The 26,292-nt window shown below is 39.0% G+C and overlaps 1 protein-coding gene across 1 annotated transcript in view; it reads right to left on the bottom strand.

Annotated features, from left to right (window-relative positions):
* WDFY4 (WDFY family member 4) overlaps positions 1 to 26,292 on the bottom strand; it is a 208,753-nt gene that overhangs the window by 97,234 nt on the left and 85,227 nt on the right. The window contains exons 20-30 of the mRNA XM_053449912.1: positions 25,460 to 25,638; positions 23,766 to 23,985; positions 23,034 to 23,158; positions 22,328 to 22,439; positions 21,698 to 21,888; positions 18,833 to 18,985; positions 18,636 to 18,709; positions 11,092 to 11,241; positions 10,243 to 10,325; positions 8,990 to 9,089; positions 2,689 to 2,894 (exon numbers count right to left, since the gene is read on the bottom strand). Coding sequence (XP_053305887.1) covers positions 2,689 to 2,894; positions 8,990 to 9,089; positions 10,243 to 10,325; positions 11,092 to 11,241; positions 18,636 to 18,709; positions 18,833 to 18,985; positions 21,698 to 21,888; positions 22,328 to 22,439; positions 23,034 to 23,158; positions 23,766 to 23,985; positions 25,460 to 25,638 — 1,593 coding nt within the window. The remainder of the gene's footprint in view (positions 1 to 2,688; positions 2,895 to 8,989; positions 9,090 to 10,242; positions 10,326 to 11,091; positions 11,242 to 18,635; positions 18,710 to 18,832; positions 18,986 to 21,697; positions 21,889 to 22,327; positions 22,440 to 23,033; positions 23,159 to 23,765; positions 23,986 to 25,459; positions 25,639 to 26,292) is intronic.

Here is a 26,292-nt window from a genome sequence, read left to right as displayed (position 1 = left end):
GTGCAGTCCTGGCCGCGTCCCGCAATGGAAGGCTCCGGGTAGCTGGAGCCCAGAAGTTCCCAGGTATGCATATTATGAATCCCTTTGACCCTCCATTGAGCTAATGACAAATCTTGTATCAACTGTTTCAATTTTTGTCCATTCATTATGAAAAAATAAGCAATAAGCAATGTATAACCTTCATAAAGACTGGTAACATATAACTTTGCATAAGCGTTATACATGTAGGCCTATACATTACTGGGCCACATGGCTGGGTTTATACACTGGGGCAAAAGCGCATACCTTCCAACTTCCACCTCTGGCGAGTCTAGGAGGTAAATTGTCTGTGCATGCTCACAAGTCTGCACATGTGCAGAATGCATTCTCCGGTGTCCCAGACACTGGAGAATGAAATCGGGACCGCAGGATTGTGGTGTTGAATCTCCCTGACTGTTGTTGAGAGGCATGAAAGCTACTAGCCTTCACAGTGGCCTAGCCTGCTAAAAATCTTTGCACTGAAATTAGTGATATTCTTTTATTTATAATTTTAGTTAGTGAACAGCAATTTCTAGCTTCGCATTACACAGCATTTTGCCCAGTCTCAACAATTGCTTCTCTTCCCTTACCTCAAATAGTTGATGTTGCAGTGGGAATCGTAGAAATGCTGCAAAAAGCAGCAGGTAGATTTCAGGATTGTTGATGTTACAGCAGATGTCCTGAAGAATGTCAAATCCAGAAAACAGTGGGAAGCTGCAGACTGGTATTCTGGATGTGTTTCTAATGTTATCTACAGAGGATTTAGAAGCATAAAATACTTACATGGAAAAAAGCCATTTTGGAGGAATAAAGTATACATGTATTTAAATGCTCTATACCCATCATTTAGCAAAACAAATTACTCATTGATTTGGAAAAATATAGTTGCAACAAAAATAGACAACCTTTCAAATAATTAAACATCAGATTCACTACAGGAAAGCTTACTCACAGTTTAGTGAAAAAATAAATAGACAATGGATGGAACATTTTGCAAATACTTGACATTAACAAAAAATTGAAAATATGGAAGTACGATGTTAAAATAGACACAGTTTTAAAGTAGTACTTTTGCTTTAGATATGCATTCATGGGATATTCTATGGGCAAATGTTGCAAAATGTTTAAATCATTTGCTAATTTTTTATCAGAAATCCATAAAATAAAAACGTTGGGATTTCAAAGCACTTTAAACATACTTTAGGATGAATGTCAGTCCCGCGAGAGCCTTAAATTGCAGAATATTCTCAGTGGGTTGTAAGGCAGCATAGTCCAACTGATAAAGCTCCATGGTAAGTAATACAGCCATGTAAGTTAGATGGGACTTGCCAAAATTGCATTACTTTAACATAGTACAGTGGCGTTGGCAGGGGGGGCATGGCCCCCCTACATCTTGCTGTGCCCCCCGCGTGCCCCCCCAACTGAAACGCCGGAATTTTTTTTGCAGCCGTGATTTAATGCGGAGGAGAGAGAGGGGCGCCAAGTGGTTGCTCAAGAATAAGTTTTCAGCAACCGCTCGGCGCCCCTCACTCTTCTCCGTCGCGGTGCGAGCATTTCATGATGAAATGCTCAGCAGTGAAACACCGTGCACCGCGGCAGAGCATCGAGACAGAGGCCTTGCACTCCCACCGCAGGACCTCTACAAGGTAAGTGAACTTCAAGGGGGGAGAGAAGGTAGATAGGGGTAGATAGCGAGAAGAAGGGAAACAGGGGTAGATAGTGAGGAGGGGGGTTAGATAGTCAGAAGGGGTAGATAGTGAGAAGGGGTAAGAGGGGGTAGATAGTAAGAATATTGAAATAAAGAGTCAGAATGAGTGAGAGAATAAATGAATTCATGTTTGTATGAATTGTGTGAATGAGTGAGAGCATAAATGATTGTGTGAATGAATTGAGTGAATTAGTGAGTGACTGTAAAAGTGTTTGTGTGTATCATAGGTGTATAATTGATTTGTGGAAAGGCAAAGATGGCACAAGCAGGGTGTTTGGGGGTCTGACTAATGTCCAGAGAGGGCTTTAAGTTGTAGGATATTCTCAGTGGTTTAAAAGACAGTACAGCCTCACTGATTCAGCTTCATAGTAAGCAATATGGCCATGTAACATTAGACTGGACACCCCTTACAATTAAAGTACTTTGACATAGTGGTGAGATAAGCAATATATTGCCATACAATATGATGGAATCCCCAATATGTGTTCTCAAAATAACTGCTTTTAAGCACTGGGTGTGCACTGATTTCAGGGTTTGCTGGAAAATATAGATGATGTTTTTGGTAGCCAAAACCAATACAATGTGTGACAATGTGGAGGAAACTTTTTTCATAGCTCTAAAGGTCACAGGTAAAAGTTTTCACATTAATTCTATCATCATCATCATTTATTTGTAAATACCTAATACAGAGGCAGCAGCAGAATGGGAAAGTGGCTAGACACATGTGATATAGAAACAGATATGCACTGTGTGAAGCCTATTTCTCACAAGAGTTAACAATGTAAAAATATAAAAAGTAAAGTTAGCAGTTAAAATGTAGATGACAAGAATAAAAGGAAATGAAAAAAACTACATGAGTGTGTACAACGTTTTCTAACTTTCATATAGAATTCTGTGGATATGTTACTGGCATCTATCTCATATCAAATGTTGGACTAGATAGACAGATATACAATACTAACCCATTTGTATGTGCATATCATATGTACTGTTTTCCACATAGGCCCCAGCTCTGGCCCTCTCCTTGAAGCGAGTAAGTAATCCCTGGATTTGGAGAAAGTGCGCAATTAGTCTCATCCCCAGGGCAACACTAGATGCATGGATGGAAGGTCGGACAAACAGCAAGAACCAGTCAGTTCCAAGAGTGATCAGCACCTCCTCCTGCTGTCTGGGATTTAAAGAAAGTAACAAAAGTTAAAGATATTTCAAAGGACTGCCCCACACAAGGTTTGTATATAAAAAGTATATTTAAATGTATCTGAAATTTGACCTTTTATAAAGTATGGCCTACATGTAAGCTCCTTGACAAAGGGAGTCATGTGGCAGTGTTACAAGTGAAATGCAATTTCTATGAGATAAAATACTTATATATATACACACATGTAAGCCGTCTGCTGTTTGAGCATCAGATCGGGTGAGTATGGGGAGCTGATGACCAGTTGCACACCAAGCATTTGCCCGGTCCAAATCTGCCTATGCTATTTTCTGTTGTGTTGTATGTGTCCCTGCGGCAGGACGATGCCAGCAACTCGGCCGCTCGCACCGTAAGGACAAGTTGCAGTGAAGACAGGGCTCTCAGCGAGGTGACATGAGGAGGCAGGGACATCAATGTGAGCTGCACCATGGACACGGTTCATGGAGGTAGTGGACTCGGTGAATAGTAAATAGTTCCCCCAAGGTTACAATATTAAATTTCCTTAGGCCCAAAACACTCACCTGTCCATACACACACCTATTCACATTTGTCCTTACACATAAACATCCTAGCATAAACTTGCCCTTGCAGACAAACTTGTCCTAACATACAAACTTTCCTTAACACAAACACATTCAAAACACTTAAAAGCTATATATGTGCAAATGGACCAAAAAACGATTTGGACACTCACTCAAGCTCTCAGAATGTCTCTCTACCTCCTCTGTCGACTACTTCCATGTCTCGCAGGTCTGCTTCTGTGTCTCACACCTTATTCTCCTCTCTTTTCTCTCTTTGCCCGCCTCTCCACGGACATAACCTCCCAGGAACTCCCGGAAGTTTAAACAAGACCTTAAAGTCATGTAACCACAAAATCTCATGTGTAACCACAAAAAACCTAGGGTGGAAGATGTACAGTGCATAGAGCAGGGAACAAGGACAGGAGAATTCAGTGTAATCAGTCAAGACAAGACCGTATACAAAAAATCATCAAAACCGTAGTTCAAAAACAAGCCAAGGACAAGGTCAGGAGCAGGCAGCAGTCGTCGGAGGCAAGCCAGGGGTCAACGCAAAGAAAATCATAGAATGAATCAGATAAACTGCAAGGAGACTCTATAACAGTCAAAGATAAAACCTAATGACTGATTTGAATAACCCACACTAAGAAATCCCTGCGCTTCTGGTGATTGGAGAGGCAGAGAAAAAGACATGGGTATATCCCTTTAATTGGTGGTTCACCCATGTGCGGGACCAGGCGGCCATCTTGAATTTGGTTGGGCTTTGGAAAGATGGCGTTGAGCACCTCCGTGTTAACCACCTGGAGGTGCCACTAGGAGTCTTTTCAATGGCTGCAGCAGTGGAAGAAGCTGTGGTTGTCTGTGCAGGTAAGTCAGAGAGAACATCATATTAACATATACTCCATATCACACACATACTTGCTCACACATTTACACATCCATGACCACACACTTACACAAACATGTTGATGCTCACACACTTAAACATACACATCCATTTTTACACATACATACATACACATTCATGCTGCGACACATATATGCTAAAAAAAAAACCTTCTGCACTCTCACTCTAACATACATACAGTTGTACATGCACACTTCCTCCCTTATTCTCTGTCTTTCCCTTAATCACACCCGCAGCATTCTCTTTCGCTGCTCACACATGTGTGAGCAGCCTTGCTTTTAACCGTGGGTCACATAACGTTGCGTTATGGGACCTTGCTGCGTTCTTGCCTCCCTGGGCTGATGAGTGGCACCTGGGGTGAACCGGCCCTCCCCCCAAGTAAACCACTGCCAGGAATAATATTCAATGGAAGAGGAAGGGAACCACAGGCAAAGTTAGGGGGCCATCATGCAAAGCGAAGTGTTTGTTCCCCCTTCTCACTATCTACTCCCCCTCTCCCTCTCTTCTCATAATTTACTCCCCCTCTCACCCTGAAAAAACATTTCAGATTAAAATGATACCATATTTCAACACCATAAAGGAGGGACTTAATGTGGATTCTGGTTTCCTGACACACTTTAAATGAACATACTTTAATATATGTCTAATTGTTATAATTGTCTCTGATGTGTTAATGTGTTTATTGCCAGTAAAAACCAGAATATCGCAGCACAAATAAGTAAAAAACCAGAATATCGCAGCAAAAATAAGTAAAAACCAGAATATCGCAGCAAAAATATGGCTGTTTACTGGCTGTATTTCTTGGAATTTGAGGAGTCCTTGCAGATATCCACTTTAAGGAGAGTATTCTGGTCTATTTTTTTGTATATACTAATGTGTTTATTGGTTTTTTTATGTTTATTTGGCCTCTGGTTATCTATCAATCACTGTGCATTTTTCAGCTCCAGGCCCATCATTTATGATGCCCCACTCAACCCCCCCTTCTCTAACACCATCACTTGTTTTAAGTGGTAACCTCTGTCATGTTGAGTAGTATTGCTTCAGACCAGAAGAAAAGAGGATAACTCTCGAAAGCTGTATTTTAAATATTATGTTAGTCCAATAAATCACTGCATACTGTATATATATATATACCATATTTGCTCAATTATAAGATAACTCCCCAAAATGTGAATATTAATTAAGTTAAAAAAAAGCCTGAATATAAGACTACCCTACAGGAAAATAAGTTTTACTAGTAAATATTAATTCACATGTAAACTATTTTTTCATATTTAATAAAAACTGTGATTGAGAAAAATGATTTTTTGTTTTAATTTCCTTTTACTTGCCACTCTGTCCCAGTTATGCACATCTGCCCCCCAGATATGCCTTATGCCTCCTTATTTGCCACTCTGCCCCCCAAGAAATGCCTTATACCCCCTATATGCCACTCTGCCCCCAGATATGCCTTATACACCAATATAGGCAACTCTTCCTCCTTGGCATGTATTTTAACCCCCTATTTGCCAATCCCCCCAGATATGCCTTTTAATCCCCTATGTTACACTCTGCCTCCCTGATATGCCTTTAAGCCCCCTATATGCCACTCCCCCACAATCACAAAAGTCCAAATGTGTATATATATATATATATATATATATATATATATAAAAGTTTTTTTATGAGCAAGTCGTACAATTAGCGCTATATCTTCACAAAACTTTGCATAGAAAGAGTTAAAATATTGGCATTTTAAATGCACATGTGGTGCCTAGTTTAAAAAAAATTATGATGTGATGGGGTAAATCGAATTGGCCGGCTTCAAATTTTACTCAGGAGATGTTACTGAACACATATTGGGGTGTTGTTTGACAGGGACATATACCAGGAGCGGTAAATTTGCACCTTCAGTACAATGTGTGTGAAAAAATACCAAAAAGTTTGACAAAGGCTGATGGTAGAATTAGTGCATGGAAAGGGTTAAAATACCAGCATTTGGAATACCCTGTGGTGTCTAATTTTCAAAAATATATGGTTTAAATTGCATTGGCCGGCCTCAAAGATACCCGAAATAGCACATCGGGCAGAGTGACCAGATTTGGGGGAAAAATTGCTTTGAAATAGCAAAACGCTACTTGTAATTATTGCCCAATAACATGTAGAAAAAAGCAAAAAAACATAAAAACATTGGGTATTTCTAAACTCAGGACAAATAGTAGGATCTATTTAGCAGTTTTTTTCATTAGTTTTTGCAGATGAGTAAAAGATGTTTCAAAAAAAGTAAGAAAATGTCCTTTTTTGACAAAAAAAATCACCATATTTTATCTTTTTTTTTATAGTAAATTATATGATATGATAAAAATAATCAAATAATCAAGAAAGCCCTGCTTGTTCTGAAAAAAACAATATATAATGTGCGTGGGTGGGGAAAATTATAGCTAAACAGTAAGGCTAGGTTTCCACTTGGGTTTTTGTCCGACGTTTTTTTCTTGATGAAAAACGCCAGGAAAACTGCCAAGAAAACTGCCACTGCATTTACCTGCGTTTTGGCGTTTTTTCTGCAGTTTTTTCTGGCATTTTAGCCTTTCTGTGGAAATTGCTTTTTTTGACCTTAGGCAGTTTTTCCAGCCTTTACAAGTTAGAAGTTTCACCCAGCTAAACGGGATTAGGATAAATGGCAAGTATCTGCCCTCTCCTGATGTCATTTACTTGGTAGACCCTTTTGTCTCTTTTCTGTGGTTTGTAAGGCATGCTTTATTTCGAATGTCTGCTCCTCTGGGAAGATTGGCCCCAAATGATGGTGCAAATTGTTTGCTGTTGCTTTTGGCACGCAGGATCCGGTTGGTATGTTTGTTTGTAATGGCATGTTTGTTCCAAATGGTGTAAAATTCAATATGAACCAGTCCAGGACTTTGTTTTGTGTGAAACTGTTTGTTTTCAGCCTATTTCTCGTAGGACACACAGATACTGGGTCCATCCTCTGCATTGTAACTGTGGAAAAAACGCCATAAAAAACGCCAAGGCAATAAACCCACATGGCTTTTTCATGGCGTTTTTTCTCTCCCATAGACTTCTATTGGAGAAAAAAAGCCAAGATTTCTTGCAAAAAACACCAGAGTGTCAACATGCTGCAGTTTTGAAAAAAAAGCCCAAAAAAGCAGAAAAACGCCAAAGAGGACTGAAAAAACGCCAGACAGAAAAACGCCAAGTGGAAATGGCATTTTGCGATTTCCTATTGAATTACAGCTAACATCTGGCTGCAGCCGTTTTTCACAAAAAAACGCCAGGTGGCGCTATTGGCGTTTTTATAGGCGTTTTCAGCAAAAAAAAAACAAATGGAAACCTTGCCTAACACTGAAAAATGTTAAAAGAACCATTGTCCAAAAGTGTACTACAAAAAAGAAACAGTCTTGTCATTAAGGGGTTAATACACTAGAGGACCGTGTGCTGGTTCTATATATATATAATAATTTTTTGGATAAACTTTAGTTGTGTTCGCAATTGGTTGACATCCATGAGAGTTTTGTGTATTCTTTGAAGAAAATATCAAAGGGTTAAACAATAAAGAGAGTGTTTCTTAATTATTTCTGGACCCAAGACTCATCAAGCCTCTTCTGTTACCATGTCAATAGGAAAGGAATGTGTCTCAAATTCAAACCTAAAGAACATCTGAAATCTCAATAGCAACGACCAACCACACCTGTCTAATTGGTGCAATAAAAACTGCAATAAATGCAATAAAAACTGACAAAGAGAAAGTAAGAAATATGCTCACACCTTGCCCTGAAAGTATGAATAGCTTTGACACCAATTGAATCCCAACATCAGCAATGGCAGGAGAATCTTCTCCAAGTTGCCCTCCTCTTGATGACCTAACAGCAATCACACTCCTATCATGCCAAGTCAGCTAGTACATGCTGGAATCTGGGTATGCCTGGGCATGATAGGAGTGTGATTGCTGTTAACAATCGCTTTGGTGCATCCCTAAGCCAGACAATGAAGTGGTAGGCCTACATCACATCAATGTTTGGCTTAGTATATAGTGATAGGAGTTATGCTGCACTATTATCAATGTCTGGCTCAATGTATAGTGATATGGATTATGCTGTACCACCGTCAATGTCTGCCTCAGTATATAGTGTTAGGTGTTATGCTGTACCCCCGTCAATGTCTGCCTCATTATATAGTGATAGGTGTTATGCTGTACCCCCGTCAATGTCTGCCTCAGTATATAGTGATAGGTGTAATGCTGTGCCACCGTCAATGGCTGCCTCAGTATATAGTGGTAGGTGTTATGCTGTATCACCGTCAATGTCTGCCTCAGTAAATAATGATAACAGCAATGCTGTACGACCTTCAATGTCTACGCCAGTATATAACAATAGAAGCTATGCAGTTTTAAAGTGTTTGTGGGGGGGTGCCACATACAGGATCCGCCCCAGGTGCCAAATACTCTAGGTAGGCCCTTGTCTAGAAGCGAAACCCCAGAAGAGAAATAGTTGCATCCCTGCTTTTTTATAGTTTCTATATCACCATTTACGCCTAACAGTGTTTTTTTTCTAAATCAACTTTTCGTGCTGCACGTTTTACAGGATTAATAGTTTAACTGCTCCACTATTGGTGCTAATACTGCTGCAAATATAGGTAATCATAAGACTCACTCCAGAGACAGACAAGAGAAAGAGGGGCACATCAGCTCAATCAGAACACCTAGCAGCTGATTACGAAGCCAAACCTTCCGCCAGAGATCGTTGCTGGTATCTGCAGGAAGTAAAAGAGAGAGTCAAACAGTAACAGTGAAGAACAATATGAAAAATCAAATTGCTGCATCAAATGGATGTGGAAGAAACTTGATTGACAGTACTCCTGCTTCAAAATCATTAGCCCCCCATTTGTGTACTGGAGCAATACCAGTTTTTGGAACAGATTCCATCTGTCTTGTCTTGGTGTTTATTTCCATAAGCTCAAACTATTTGTTGCATATATGTGTGTGTATACATATATTATGAATTTAATGGTTACTGATCTAAATTATTTACTATGTAAATTGGACTCAGGGATTCACTCTCATTTTTACCTTATCAATTCAATAGTATGCGTAGGACTTACATTGAAGGTACAATAGTCTGAAAGTATCTCATCCCATTATATGCCAAACCAAATAATAGTGAAATAAAATTCCCCCATCTCCATATTAAATGTATTATGAGTAAATGTTGATTGCACATGAAGCTTATATAGGCGAAAGTGGGCACACATGAAAAAGAGTTAAATGCTATACTTGTGGAAATGACCCCCTTTTTGCAGCTATCACACTCATCTGGGAAGGGTAGGAATGAAGTGCCCATTCATCCAAAAGAACATTTGTAAGGCCAGATACTGATGTTGGATGAGAAGGCATGGGTCCCAATCAGTGATTCAATTCATTCCAAAGTTGTTCAATAGTGTTAAGGGCAGGGAGTTCCTTCCCACCAAACTTATCAAACCATATCTTTATGTACTTTGCTGTGCACACAGGGGCAAAGTAATGCTGGAACAGAAAAGGGCTTTTCCAGAACTGGTGCCACAAAGGTGGAAGCATTCAAACGTCTGAAATGTCTTGGTATACTATAGCATTAACATTGCTATTCACTGGAACTAATGGGCCTAGCCCAAACTCTGAAAAAAGCCCCAGACCAGTTTCTTTTGTCCACCAAACTTTACAGAAGGAACTGTACATTTCAGTGGGTAGTGTTCTCCGATCATCGGCCAAACCCAAATTTCGACACACACTTATAAGCACTTGGCAAAAACATTTTGAACTCAGACACTGTGAGGAATTGCTAATATGTATTGCACAGTGAACAATTAAACCTCCTATCTAAGGTCTTACTACATAGATATGTTGCAGTGTGAAAATATTACAATTAAGCACCTGACAGCGAAGGGTCTTGTGGAAGTAGTTTCGATTCATCAACTGATGGTAGAGGCAATGTGCTAACCAGAAGGAGACCCAGTCTGCAAGAGAAAGCATAGCTTATTTCCAACTTTTCTCCTTTCTTAATACCCTTTCATTCTCTCCATCAGTTCCTGACATTCAACACACGACTCTACATAATTTCTTTGCCTTGCTTGTAAAAAAGGAACACAACCCCTGTCATGAAAGTCAATCCTCATTGCCTGGTAAGGCACTCTATAACCTTTCACTAGTCTGTTTCCCTAATTCAATCTTTACAGTACACTCATTTTCCAGCTCTTCCCATGGGAAAACTTGAGCATTCTGTTATTGTTCGGTATTACAATCTTGTTTATGTAATTAGATTTAAACCTATATGACATATACTGACAATAAATAAATTATGATACACAGACATTTAAAAATATGAAATGCCTCCATTTTTTCTACTGTTCCATTTAAGCTGGAGCAGTAGCCCAAGATGCTCTTAAATCATTACTTTTCTTTCTTTTTTTTCTCCCCCTTATTTGGTCCATTATTTTTGCTACATATTTTTTTCTTCACATGTTTTTTGTTGTCTTTCTTATGATGTATCTCTTTATGAAAATTAACCTGCACCTCTTGACTATGTACTCTTGAGTTATTGTGAAATGTATGAAATTCAAGAGGAGCTGTAAATCTGTTGAAAGCTGCTTTCCTACCTATGTAATGCCATGTACACACAATCTGCATTGTTATGGTAATAGGTAATAATGAAATAAAAATATATTTAAAAACAAATTCCCCACCAAATAGTCTTATGGAGGGCTTTTTTTTAGTGGGTTTTACCTCAAGAAGTTCTTCCGGCTAAAGGAGGAGATAAGAGAATAGCTAAGAAGGCTGCATACGAGGTGTATTTTTGTATGAGTCATCCGGGGATCATTAAGAAGGAATATGAGCCTGTCAATCAGTGGTACGTGCTGAGTGATTTGAATATACCTAATAAGGGAGAAAACATTCAATCAATTTTCAAACTTTAAAACTTAATGTTATATACACTTACATAAACATTTTATTTTACACCTTCAAATGCATATGTTTTAGTTTTGTTTTATATGGGTTATACACTATATGACCAAACTGTGGACACCCCTCCTAATTACTCATCTTAGGTGTTTCAGCCACACCCATGGCTAGCAGGTATATAAAATCTAGCACACAAGCATGCCATCTCTATAGAAAACCATTGGCAGTAGAATGGGTGAGACTGAAGAGCTCAGTCACTTGGCACTGTCATATGATGCCATCTTTGCCACAATTTCTGCCCTTGCCACTGTAAGTGCTATTATAGTGAACTGAAAGCATCTAGGAGTAACAGCTCATTTACAACGTGTTAGACCATTCACAGAGTGTGTCCACGTAGTGCTGAAGCATGTAAAAATTGCCCCCTTACCTTATCATACCATCACTCACTACAGAGTCCCAAACTGGGCAGACCAGCACAGCCACCCAGAGGCCCCCTAGCCTTCGATCACTCCCACAGAGCGATTCTGTAGGCAATCGCGTTTTCAGCTGCCACAGGCAGCTTCAGGTAAGGGGGTTGCTTGTTGATTGATTGCCACAACATTCCCCTGCTGCCTGATCGCTCCATTAGGCTAGATTTCCACTTGGTTTTTTTTTGCTAAAAACGCCCATAAAAACGCCAATAGCGCCACCTGGCGTTTTTTTAGTGAAAAACGGCTGCAGCCAGATGTTAGCTGTAATTCAATAGGAAATCGCAAAATGCCATTTCCACTTGGCGTTTTTCTGTTATGCGTTTTTTCAGTCCTCTTTGGCGTTTTTCTGCTTTTTTGGGCTTTGTGGCAGTTTTTCAAAATCGCAGCATGTTGACACTCTGGCGTTTTTTGCAAGAAATCTTGGCGTTTTTTCTCCAGTAGAAGTCTATGGGAGAGAAAAAACGCCATGAAAAAGCCATGTGGGTTTATTGCCTTGGCGTTTTTTATGGCGTTTTTTCCACAGTTACAATGCAGAGGATGGACCCAGTATCTGTGTGTCCTACGAGAAATAGGCTGAAAACAAACAGTTTCACACAAAACAAAGTCCTGGACTGGTTCATATTGAATTTTACACCATTTGGAACAAACATGCCATTACAAACAAACATACCCGACGCATCAACTGGATCCTGCGTGCCAAAAGCAACAGCAAACAATTTGCACCATCATTTGGGGCCAATCTTCCCAGAGGAGCAGACATTCTAAATAAAGCATGCCTTACAAACCACAGAAAAGAGACAAAAGGGTCTACCAAGTAAATGACATCAGGAGAGGGCAGATACTTGCCATTTATCCTAATCCCTTTTAGCTGGGTGAAACTTCTAACTTGTAAAGGCTGGAAAAACTGCCTAAGGTCAAAAAAAGCAATTTCCACAGAAAGGCTAAAACGCCAGAAAAAACTCCAGAAAAAACGCCAAAACACAGGTAAATGCAGTGGCAGTTTTCTTGGCGTTTTTTCCTGGCGTTTTTCATCAAGAAAAAAACGCCGGACAAAAACCCAAGTGGAAACCTAGCCTTAGGCTTGGTTTCCATTTGGGTTTTTTTTTGCTAAAAACGCCTATAAAAACGCCAATAGCGCCACCTGGCGTTTTTTTGTGAAAAACGGCTGCAGCCAGATGTTAGCTGTTCTTCAATAGGAAATCGCAAAATGCAATTTCCACTTGGCGTTTTTCTGTTTGGCGTTTTTTCAGTCCTCTTTGGCGTTTTTCTGCTTTTTTGGGCTCTGTGGCAGTTTTTCAAAACTGCAGCATGTTGACACTCTGGCGTTTTTTGCAAGAAATCTTGGCTTTTTTTCTCCAATAGAAGTCTATGGGAGAGAAAAAACGCCATGAAAAAGCCATGTGGGTTTATTGCCTTGGCGTTTTTTATGGCGTTTTTTCCACAGTTACAATGCAGAGGATGGACCCAGTATCTGTGTGTCCTACGAGAAATAGGCTGAAAACAAACAGTTTCACACAAAACAAAGTCCTGGACTGGTTCATATTGAATTTTACACCATTTGGAACAAACATGCCATTACAAACAAACATACGCGACCGGATCCTGCGTGCCAAAAGCAACAGCAAACAATTTGCACCATCATTTGGGGCCAATCTTCCCAGAGGAGCAGACATTCGAAATAAAGCATGCCTTACAAACCACAGAAAAGAGACAAAAGGGTCTACCAAGTAAATGACATCAGGAGAGGGCAGATACTTGCCATTTATCCTAATCCCTTTTAGCTGGGTGAAACTTCTAACTTGTAAAGGCTGGAAAAACTGCCTAAGGTCAAAAAAAGCAATTTCCACAGAAAGGCTAAAACGCCAGAAAAAACTGCAGAAAAAACGCCAAAACGCAGGTAAATGCAGTGGCAGTTTTCTTGGCAGTTTTCTTGGCAGTTTTTCATCAAGAAAAAAACGCCGGACAAAAACCCAAGTGGAAACCTAGCCTTTGAGCGACAGTGCAGCGTTAACCCCTTCAATGCTGCTGCATTTTAGGGGTTAATACTCATTTTGTAAGGGGCTCTGCTGCTGGCCTGCCTGGAAGCCCAAAAAACAAGCCCCCACAATCCTTTTGATCACTCCTACAGGAGTGATCAAAGAGACTCCTCCCTGCAATCGCCGGTGTAAACATTGAAATGCGCACGTTCCAGTTTTGACTCCACAATATTTGAGAAACAATATTTGGGGTGTTACTGAACACAAATCAAGACCTATTTTGTTCTTTCACATATCCACTCAGAAAAATAAACATGAAACTGCAAAGTGGATGTGAAAAATGTTTTCTTTTTTTGTTACACTAACTTTGGAAGACACTGGTGCGGAATCAGCTGCATGGGACAGGCCAGTATGCCCCTAACTATATGCCCCTAGCTTTCTAGTGTTTGCAAATATATAGTTTTAGGGGTTAAAATGAAATATGGCACCTCTACCGTGTCTCAGATGAGACATGGACCCAGCAAACCGATCTGTCATAATTCCATGTTTGAAAACTGTAATGCGCATGTTCCAATTTTGAACCAGCAGTGCCAAAAAGACATGCCCTAACCATGTATATGGGATATTCCTGTACTCGGGGGTGTTTCTGAATACAAATCTTAAGTTGTTTTAATAATTTCATGTACCCAGGGGAAAAAATACTGACATACTGTGTTTGGATAGAATGGATTCGTTAAAATTAAAAAAAAAAAATTAAAAAAATCTGCAATGTTTAGGACAGACTGGCACTAAAATGGTTAAATCAAAAGTGTTAAAATGTCCCAAGTAAAATGGGATGTCTTCTTTCAAAAAATATATATTTTTGTTGAGCAGTTTTTCTTTTTCTGGACGCTATTGGGGCGCAACTCCCAGTGTACCACATTTTAAAAAAATCTTGTTTAGACATAGCAAAAACACAAAAAAGGCTCTGGTCTTTTAGCGCAAACATGGTAAAAAAAAATCCCGGTCCTGAAGGGGTTAAACAGGTGCAGAATCAAAATAATGACACCTAAAGAAGGCCCTTCTTGTCCTGACAAAAAAAACAACCCCATATATTGCTTGTGTGGGTTCAGTAAATGATAAACAAGAAAAAAGCAAAACACGAGCACAACAGAAATGTTAAAACAGCCACTGTCATGAAGGGAACAAAAAATAAAATCAGCCATTGTCACAAAGGGGTTAAACTAGGAATGGGGGGGGCAATAAACACTGGGCTAAACAGTGTAGAAAATTAAGTTAGTACCTATTTGGGTCTAGGTTGGTACAGATAATAGTGTGAAGCCTATAAACCACTTTAAAAAGTGCTAGGGAGTATCCCTCCCCCACAAAAAAACAGACAGAAGGTGCCTATAACATGCGTGTCTTACAAGATTGCAACGTAGGGACTAAGATCTGAATCACACCACACAAAAAAAAGTTTTAGATTGCAAAAAAAATGACATATAAAATAAGAATGTGTGTAAAGGAGTCATTATCAGACTAGAGGGATTTAAATGGAGTCCAAGAGAAATGGCATTATTTAAAAGTTGAATTATTTAAGGTAACGGAAAATTGTATTAGGCTTGTCGGTAAGAGCAAAAAATTTAAGAAACCACTGTGATGCTCTGTAGAAGTGGCCAAAATAGTTTAAAAATGTTTAAGCATTTAGACATAATTAAAAAAAAAAACAAAGTAAGAAAGCTAGATCTGTAAGATTAGGCAGAAAGAGGCAAAGCAATTTAGCAATCAAGAACTTCTAAAGCACATGCAGAAGATAAAATAGCTCAGTCACTAAAAAAGGGGGAGACAAAACATTTTCATATGCATAAATGAGAAAAGGAATGATTGATTAAATTAAAAACAAAAGAAGGAAGGTATGTAGAAGAGAATAAAGATCTAGCTGACTGCCTCAATGAATATTTGTGTTCAGTTTTTACAGATAAAAATGAAGAAAAAGGACCTCAGTTAGGAAAAAAGACTTATGAGTCACTTGATACATGTGAGTTCATAGAGGAAGAGGTTCTACTTCAGCTGTCTGATGGGATACAGCTAAGGTTATGTAAACCTTTTTGGTTTTTGGTATACTAGCAAAACCGTTAACAAATTAATTTAACCAATCATTATTAAGGGGAGTAGTCCCAGGAGATTGGAAAATAGCAAATGTACCGATTCACAAGAAAAGTGCAACTATAGGCCAGTACGTCTTATGGCAGTAGTGGGGAAATTCTCTCTAATATTTTGTGATACTACAGAATGTCTTGATGGCTTGGTGATGACACAAATATTATCAACAGGGTCTATGTTCTTTGGTGGGATAAGCCAAATGGCAAATCATTTAGGAAAACTAGAAATCAGAACAGTGGCAACTGATGTATAATGTGAGAGCAATGTGTGCAAGATAAAGTATATGGGGCATAAAACAAACCCCCAAGGGCAGAGTATAGGATATTTCATACAGTCTTAATCTCAACATCTGAAGAAAGGGATTTAGGGGTAATTATTTCTGATGATTTAAAGGTAGGTCGACAATGTAATATAGTAGCAGAAAATAGAAGCAGAATGTTTGGTTGTATAGGGAGAGGTTTTAGAAAGAGGAAAGTGCTCATGCAGAGTACTGATGAGACCTCACTTGGAGTACTGTACACAGTACTGGAGACTGTATCACCAGTAGGATATAGATACTTTGGAGATAGTACAGAAAGGGGATACTAAACTGGTTCATAGATTGCAGGATTAAATTTACCTAACATGTATAGTTTGGAAGAAAGACCAGACAGGGGATACGGTATGAAACAGGCGGAGAGTATATGTAAAAGAAGAAAAACTACAACAAGAGGACATAGTGTTAAATTTAAAGGGGCAAAGGTTTTAAAGTAATATCAGGAAATATTACTTTACTGAAATGGATATATGGAATAGGCTTCCAGCAGAAGTGGTAGAGATTAATACAGTGAAAAAGTTTAAGCACACATGGCATAGGCGTAAGGTTATCCTAGACGTAAGATAAGGCAAGGGACTAAGGAAAGTATTCATAAATTGTGCACCGTAAATGAGCTGAATTGTCCTTATCACAGTCTATGTTACTATAGGTGTAAGTATGTTAGTGTGTAAGTATGTTACTGTGGGAGTGTAAGTATGATACTGTGTGTATGTTAGTGTGTGTAAGTATGTTTGTATGTTACTGTGTGTGTAAGTAGATACGTTAGTTTGCGTAAGTGTGTAAGTGTGCATACGTATGTTATTTTGTTTGTTTGTAGGAGGAGCTTAGGGATCCCAACCGTATGTCTCACAGGAGGCCCGGATTTTTTGATTCGCCACTGGGTAGAGAGGCAGTGGTGTGTGTGGTGTATGTTTATTTTAATTCTATGGTTTTACATATCTGGACATAAAAACAATCATCTGTTCCTTAACAAAAATTAGGTAAATACAACCTCAGATGAACAACAGCACATGACATATTACAACGTGTGTATATATATATATATATATATATATATATATTAGTTGGATAGTATGTACATGTATATAAGTGTGGTGTTAGCATGTGTGTGCGTATGGACTTGTGTGGGTTTCTTTATGGCATTAGCATGAGTGTGTATATCCACATGTAGTGTTATAGTGTGTGTGTATGGTGTTAGCATGTGTGTGTGCATGGTACTGTAAGGTGTTAATGTTTGTGAGAATAGCAAGTTAGCATGTCTCTGTTATCGATGTTGTTAGAGCATGTAAGTGTACATAATATTCGGGGATATAATCTTTAATTATGGGGAAACAGCTTATTGATCCAAGGAGAAATCTGACAGCCTTTTTGGGTCAAGAAGGAATTTTTTTCCCTGGTTAGTGCAAAATTGGAAAGAGCGAAGCCGGGGGTTTTTGCCTTCTTTTGGATCAAACAGCAACAAATTAACAGATATAGGAAAGGCTGAACTTGATGGACGCATGTCTTTTTTCAGCCTATGTAACTATGTAACTATGTATGGCGTTAGCATGAGCGTATGTGTGTTAGTATTTGGTGTTAGCATGTGTGTGTGGGTGTCAGCGCATGATGTTATTGTAAGTATCAGCCTAAGGTGTTGGAGTGCCAGGGATGAGACTACGCACAGTGGCGCCTGGGAGAGGAGGAACAAGAAAATGTGTGTGTATGTAAAAGTACGGTGGTAGATTGAGTGGGTGTTTAAGCGAGTTAGTATGTACACGTGTTAGCCATAGGGGGCCTTGAAGAAATACTGCACCCAAATGCCAATAAACCCAGGTTTCCTTTATTCTCCTAAGGTGTGCTTATGGGAGAATTTTAAGGTGGAGTGATGTGTGGGACAGTGGGATGGTATGGGGCAGGCTGATTGGAGGGCCATGGGGACTCAAGCAGAACAAATAGAGAAAGATCATTGGGCTCTTTGCTATTCAATGTTCTTTCTCTGTTTTTTTGGTTTTTTTTGTTACCTAAGTTTGCTATCGTTTAATCTCTAGCAAAATTAAATAATCTTTAACTATGTTGATTAAATTGTTCTTACATCCTTTGTCGGGGTTAGCGTGAGAATGTTTGGAATATTTGAGTATTTGTTAAGTTATTCCATAGATATAATATACTCAACACAAATCAGAATGTCTTTTACCCATCAGTTATACCTAAACTTATCACAACAGGATCACAGATTCACCCAACTACATGCTATTAATTGAACTGTGTGAACTAAATATACACTGATATACTACATCATGATGCCCTCCATTTATCACTAATATCTTTTTGGCAATTTGCACATTATATAAAAAATACACATAGAATTCAACATACTGCAAATGCGATCAACCTTAACATATTTCTCAGTTACTTACTTTGTGAAATAATATTTGCAACAATAGCTATTTAATACATAACTTTAATGGATCAGATTTTTTTTACCTCTGACATTTGAGAAGGTCCTCTAGGTGTGCCAGCAGAGCTAAATCAAGATCACCCGGGGACTCCAGCCAAAGCTATAGAAAAAAATTAAATAGTGTAAAAGAGACATAATGGTTAACATTTTGCAATATATTCCTCCTCTTTTGGAAGAGGTTACGTAATGTATAGATAAACTGTCAAAACGATGCTGGAATCACCTGGAAGTTGCAGAGTATATACTTCACTGCATCCAGATTCATGGGTCTGCTTGGCCCTACACCGAAATCAGCAGTACCAGCTATGTTTAGAAGCAGCTGAAAGATGCGTTGGTTTAATAGGTGAGATTTCTGCCTCAGTAAGAAACCCAGGAGCTAAGAAAGAAAAATGTAATACTTCAGGAAATATAAAACCTTATGCCATAAAAGTCCCACACCTAGCAATTCATAGCTGACCATTCAAATAAACAGGTAATTCTGTTGATACCTAGAGCATACAAACAAAGCAAGACATACAAAGTCTTTCTATACCAACTACAATGCAATTTAAGTGTTAAATTATGTAAACAATAGGGTAGATGAAACAAAAGTTATAAAAGAGGTGGAGAGGTGTGTGGGGAGGAATGATAGAGAATAACAAATTATAGACAGTGGAAAAACTAAAGATAGTGGCACAAATAAGAGATAGTGGGTAGATGCTATGGTAGCTAACTATTAAAGACAACCAAAATAGTGGTTATAGGTGACAAAGTGGTTGCACTGTACCATATTATATTGTAATTTAAAAAAATAAAAAAATAGTTATAGCAAGGTGATTTAAAGTGAAGCAACAGAAAGTTATGGGAAACAGAAATGCATAGGGAGATATAACACACTGCGGTGTACAGTATTATGGATGAGAGCAGTTGGGGGACTGTGGGAAGTAGTTATAGATAACTTTATAAAGACATATCAACCTATTTTATATAGATTCATTCTCTGATGAAGGGTGATTCAATTATTGTAAATATGAAAGTTTTGCTGCTGTCAAAAAAGTATTATTTGGCAAACGTGCCCAACGACAAGCTCGATTTGCTATTTTCTTTGAGAAACTTTGCTTCTTTAGTTATGGAAATTCCCTTTTCTGCCCTGGACAGAACAAAATATCCTCAGAGTCCCATCCACAATATATATATATAATATATATATATAAAAATCTTACAGGATGAACAGGGACTGGCCAACACAGCAATCTCTCCAAGACTGTCACCAAGAAGTTAATAACTCAGGACACACTCATTCCATGGAGATTTGCCTGCAAATTCTGATTAGTCGTGGTTCCAATTTACACCAAATGAAATACAGAATATGGGCCACTAGGTTCCCATAAACATTCTAAATGTCTTAATTGCTCCTGTACAATTTCCATTTCATAAAGATCCCGGCTGTATTTATTAAATCCGGTAACCTAATTACACCCATCCATCCTCTTTAATCTTTTTCATTGTAGTCATAAAAAATTCATAAAAGAAACAGCACCACTGGTTTAATAAGCTAAATCAGAGGAAGGTAAGTGGAGTAGGTGGGCATATGACAGTAAATATATATATAGGCATTGTACAGAGAGGCTGTACAACAAAACAGACTGTACTGGGCACACACAGATCGGAAACTGTATTAAGGAAAGAGGGCATGGAACAAAGGGTTAATAAATTACACTAGTTAGTAAGTTGCTTCTTACTAAGTTTTACTAAGCACAAAAAATATAAGACAAAGACAATGTGGGTAAACAAAAAAAGCAGCTTTTAAATGATAATTTCATTTATTGAAGTTAAAGAGTTAATCAAAACCTATATCACTCATGTACAAAAGTAATTGCCCCTCTAATTCTAATAACTGGTTGTGCCACCCTTGGCGCCAACAACTGCAATTAATAGTTTGCAATAACTGGCAGTAAGACTTTTACATAATTGTGTTAGAACGTTGGTCCACTCTCGGCAGAATTGTTGTAATTCAGGCACATGAAGGGTTTTCAAGCATGAACTGTCTTTTAAGGTTTCAAGTCAGGACCGCATCCAACTACTCTTGAGCTTTAGGTCACAAACCGATGGCCGGATATTCTCTTCTAGGAAATTTCTAGTAGAAAGAAGAATTCATGGTTCCATCAATAATGATAAGTTGTCCAGGTCCTAAAACAGCAAACCAGCCTCGGACCATCACACTGCCACCATAATTGGTATGATGTTCTTATTGTGGAATGCAGTGTTAGCTTTACACCAGGTATAACAGGTGCCATTCAAAAAGTTCTACTTTAGACTCATCAGTCCACAGATCATTACACCAAAAGTTTTGGGAGTCATCAAGGTGTTTTTTTTTGTTTTGTGTCTCTTATTATGGAATCGGAACCAACGACCTTTACTGAAGCAAGTGAGTCTTGTAGTTCTTTACAAGTTAGTCTGGGTTCTTTTGGGACCTCCTAGATGAATCGTCGATGTGGTTGTGGAGGAATTCTGAGAGGCCAGTCACTCCTGGGACAATTCACCTCTGTTCCAAGTTTTCTCCATTTGTAAATAATGGCTCTCACTGTAGTTTACTGGAGTCCTAGACCCTCAGAAATGGCTTTGTAACGCTCTTCAAGCTCATCTGTTCTTGAATTTCTTCAAAATCTTAAGCATTGTTCGCTGCTTTTTAAGCCTTCTTCACTTTGTATGACACATTCTATTTAATTGATGTGTTAATTCAACAGGGCTGGCAGTAATAATGCCTGTGCGTGTCTAGTGCAATTAAACCCAATTATCAATTGTTTTTGGTTAATTGATTTAGTAACTAAGGGGGCAATTACTTTTTAACATACGGCCAGCTAGGGTTGCATAGATTTGTTTCATTCTTTATCTAATATTAAAATTGGTTTCATGATCTAGAACATTTAAGTTTGCAAATTCTAAAAATAGAGGGAAGGGACAAATACTTTAGCACAGTACTGTATATTCAATATACTCTTTACAGTACAGATTACATCTATGTTTTGTGTGTTTCGTAATACAGTGCTTACCTATGCTTTGGTTATACATTGACTATAAGGCATGCTATAAACTTGTTAAGAGTTACCCTATATCCATCAATGTGCTCCATTAGCTGCTCTGCCAGTGGACTACTGCTCAGTACAGACACAAGGGCTTTGAGAGAGGCATACAGGGCCTGGTCATCAGTAGCCATGGAAACCAAGCTAAGTATGACAACTGGACCACCAATGTAGTTCAAAGCATCAGCAGCTGAGCTGGAGTGAAAGAATCGCACGCCTGTAAAAGAAATGGCATTTTTTGAAACAGAAGAAAATTAAAAATAGGCCATGTATTATAGTTACTTATGTCATTAGGGATCTCTATATGTATAGTGTGTGGGGGGGGTGTTATAGAACTATTTAAATACATAAAGTACAGAAGAAATATTAGGAAAAAGGTCACAATCTAAAACTAGATTGCCAGAGGCTTAGATGTAAGATTTTTGGAAGCTTATGGAAGAGTGGTAGATACATAGAACAAGTTAATACAGTAGGGGGCATTAAACATGTGTAGGATATGCTTGTGGTTATTCTAAATATAGGTTGACGTCTTTGCAGTAACATGGGCCAAATTATATGTTTCTAGGAGAGATAAGTATCTGAACTTGACAGATGAATAAATCCAGTGAGGCAACAAACTGTGGTAATGCAGTGATATACTAATAATTCTTACTCACCTATGCCTTCGATGGTAACCGCACCAAGAGTACGCATGGCACCCAACAAATGCGAAGCCAAGTTCCTGGCTACAAAAACTGGGGTGCAGCTGTCCCGTGACGAAATTCCCAGCTGTTTAAAATACAATGAGCAGTCACAATGAACATGTTACCCATCAGATAATGTGATACAAAGCCAAAACAATAACTATTTTTGTTAACTCCTGATTGGTCCATCACTAATGCCTTTTTTGTAATTCTGCTATTATGCAGACATCATAGCAGACATTAGGACTTTGCAATCTTCTCTGCTTTTCACCAAACTCACTAATTGCCAGACAACTCAGAAGTTCCCTTTCTCTGAGCACTACCAACCTTAGTCTTAACTGGTGTCTATTGGGTACTTAACACACGAATAGTAAATGCCCCAAGAATATAACTATTGAATGTGAACTAGTAAATGCTTTAGTAAAGACTAGAGGCATAGATAAGGCATATGAACATGTACCCATTTATCTGCATGGGAATGAAAAGAACATAGAACTTTGTTATAAGGAAACATATTACTTTTTCTGGACCAGTGATGAGGAAGGTATCAAATATGGCACCACACCTATCTTCTTGTATTTCACCATGGGGCTCATACACTACAATTTTCCCTTATCTACTCAGGTCAGAACTGGATGATCTCAGATATACATTATCAAAGGGAGATTTTTATAGTTACCTCTTTTGCAATGTGTCTTCCATCCACTTCGTTGTATGTATCTTTGATTTGCGCAACAGTACTGACGTATGAGCTGAGAATATTCACCCCAAAAACAATCTTCTCCTCAGACAGCAGTGGATAAACTGATCATATATAAATAATCTATTATATCACGCATGGCAAATTATACTATAATAGCAACCATAAGCAAGACAAAAATAGAGGATATAATGTGACAGAGGATTATATACAATATAATCTACAATATACACATAGGATTTATACAAAATGTGCAGTTATTTTTTATTGGAGAGTGGTTGGCTAAAAATCTGGGTCCATCTGTTTTAAAGTGAGATGGTAGGTGAGATTACTGTCTATGAACATAGTTCCCTTTCTGTGATCAGGTTTTTGATCTCCATGCCCGAAATTCAATTCCCATATGTTTTCAATTCTATCAACTAAAACTAAAGAGTGACAGCAGCATGTGGGAAATCAATTAAATCATTTTTCTGTACCCACCACCATTTACGGAACACCTTCCCTCTTCAGGGTCCCCAGAGAAAACTTGTAGCAGAACATTTTACTTTCTATGCTGACCTCTGACACTGCATGCATAAACAGAGCTGGGAAACTAGTAAGGACCTGATGCTGGGAATGTTGTGAAATTTACAGGATCTCATTGAATTGAAGTTATTTGCAGAGTTCCTGTGAGTTAAGTTTAAAAATAAAGAGCATAAGAGGGCTTCTCACCATTTTTGAAGTTTCCACAGTAGGCAGGGCCAAGTCTCTGAATTAATAACAGCATCTCTTCAGACAAAGCCTCTTCAAATAGTGCAAAAAAGCCAAGCCTCCAGAGTAGAGAGCTCTTCTGACGCCACATTTTAGGAGTTCCAAGAAATGCATGAATATCCACAAGAGAAGTGGGGTGAAGAGATGAACTGCCACCAGGAAGGCGTTGTATGTACCTCATCTAAGTACAAACAAGGGCAAATTAAAGAAGGACAGAAACATGAATTCAGTTAAATATGTTATTTTATTTAATTAAAGGGATATGGATTAATCAAACCCTTTCAGTCTTCTTAGGATGTAACCTGTACATCCTTAAAACCTGGTGACTGATCGTGTGTAAGGATTGTGTGATCAGGGATTCCTTTCCAGTAGGTGCCAATGCTTTCTGGACCCTGCTGGTGTCTGTCATTCCCCTGGTTGCTAACAGTAATTATTGCAACACAAAAAGATCAAGACGAGGAGAGGGAGAACATTAGTTTCTTCAATACTTCGAAGGCCCCATCGCATTCTAAATACATACATTAGTATGTAGTTGGTCCCCCTTTTGAAGCTATAACACCTTCCACTATTCTGAGGAGGCTTCCACAAGATTTTGGAGTGTTTCTGTGGGAATTGTTGCCCATTCACCCAGTTGAGCATTTCTGACGTCAGACACTCATGTGGAATGAGAAGTCCTGGCTCGCAATCTCTGTTCCAGTTCATCCCAACGGTGTTTGATGTGGTTGAGGTATGGGCTCAATTCTGGAGTCAAGTTTTTCCACACCAAACACATCCAACCATGTCTTTATGGGCATTGTTTGTGGACTGGGGCACAGTCATGCTCAAATAGAAATGGGCCTTCTCCAAACCGTTCCCACAGCATAGCATTGTCCAAACTGTCTTGGTATGGTGAGGGGGACAGACTTTAATCTATTGATTGTAAGACAGTTCTCACAACTTTGCAATGGAAAGGTAAACTGGATTTATATTGTGATTGTGATGCTGTAAACCTCATGGAGATTAGTTTTTTTTGGCATTTGGGTGCAGGTGCTTTACAAGTCATGCATATGGGTCCCTGGGGTGGAGCAATTGGAGAGCAGGGTGGGCCAATGCTCCCTTTTCCCTTCCAGTGGAAAATCCATGTCGGCTTTTACAAGAGGCTAGAGGTCTGCAGGATCCGGTCCAGGATTCCTTTATGGCCTATGTCAGGCACAGGTGCTGGAGCCTGAGGATCAGGGAGACTGTGGTGGGAAGAGGAAGTTCCCCTGTGCTCCCTGGGCAAGCATAAGCCCCAAATAAGACTACCCCTTAGCCAAGTGAGGGAATACTTGCCTGGACCTTTGTGTGTTCTCTGGGTTTTCCAGAGCCTGGCTTAGCTGGGTCAGTCTGGGGCAGCAGAGTATAGCTAGAGAGGGCTCCAATTGGGAACTAGGTTTGTTTGAGCAGTTGAAAATAAATCACTACAAGTCAGTGTTCCTGAGCCTTATTGCCCTAGAGGATTGTGCTTAAGAACCATGACTGTGACATTTATGGCCCACATGCTACAGGGTTTGTCACAATATATGCATACAGCTTAAGTTTAAAAACTGAAATTTTTACACTGCTAAAGATAAATATTACAAATGGTACAGAAAACATGAGATCAGGATGCAGAAGATACCCAGGAATGTGCTGACCTCACCAGACCCCAGAAGTTGTCCATCTATCCAGGCACTGACAATAGAAGAACGTTTCACTTCCTTCAGCACCACAGACAAGTGATGCCACTGTTCAACCACTATGCAACCAGACAACTTGAGCACAATCTGAGATGGTGCATGGGAAGGAATAGGAGACGGCTCCACCTCCATTATGTCTTATAGAGAGAAAGGAAAATATGTTGACATAAGGTTTGCTACCTTGAAAACAGAATACAGCTTTATCACTTCTTAATTCATTCTTTTAGCTCTCTCTATTTGCTCCCTCTATGCAGCCTTCTGCCATTGGCATGTCAAAGTTAAGCTAATAATTGCATCCATGCAATTTCTTTAGTGGTTCCTGTGTGTTAGTGGTGGTGTTCAATGACCTTGCCCACAAGTCCACTAAATCATTTACATAATTTAGATCCTCTGAAAAATCTGGGGAGGATTCTGGGACCCGGTAGATGACCTTATTGTCCCACACCTTATCGGCCCCTAGCTACAGGACAATCCCAGAGAGACCAGCGCCAGTTCTCAGTCACAATAGATCGCAAGACGTAAGTGTGAAAAACATGATGTAGTTCTTCTTTAAATGTTTGTTCCCGCTCTAAAATGACAATGATCTCTCTTAGTATTCTCCGTTTCTACTTTCCATTCACTGTAAGTGTCCGTGCTAAGGTATAAGAAATACTTCTCACTCCGTAAAAACCCTAACCTAAATGCTTCCAGCCCTAGCCTTAACCCTGTAATCTCTCTTATGCTAAAACTAACTGTAAATCTGACCATAACACTACCCCTTACTCCAACCCAACTAACACTAACCCCTAACA

Source organism: Spea bombifrons, chromosome 11 (assembly GCF_027358695.1).
Source record: "Spea bombifrons isolate aSpeBom1 chromosome 11, aSpeBom1.2.pri, whole genome shotgun sequence".
NCBI lineage: Eukaryota > Metazoa > Chordata > Amphibia > Anura > Pelobatidae > Spea > Spea bombifrons.
This window is presented reverse-complemented; position numbering and strand designations above follow the sequence as displayed.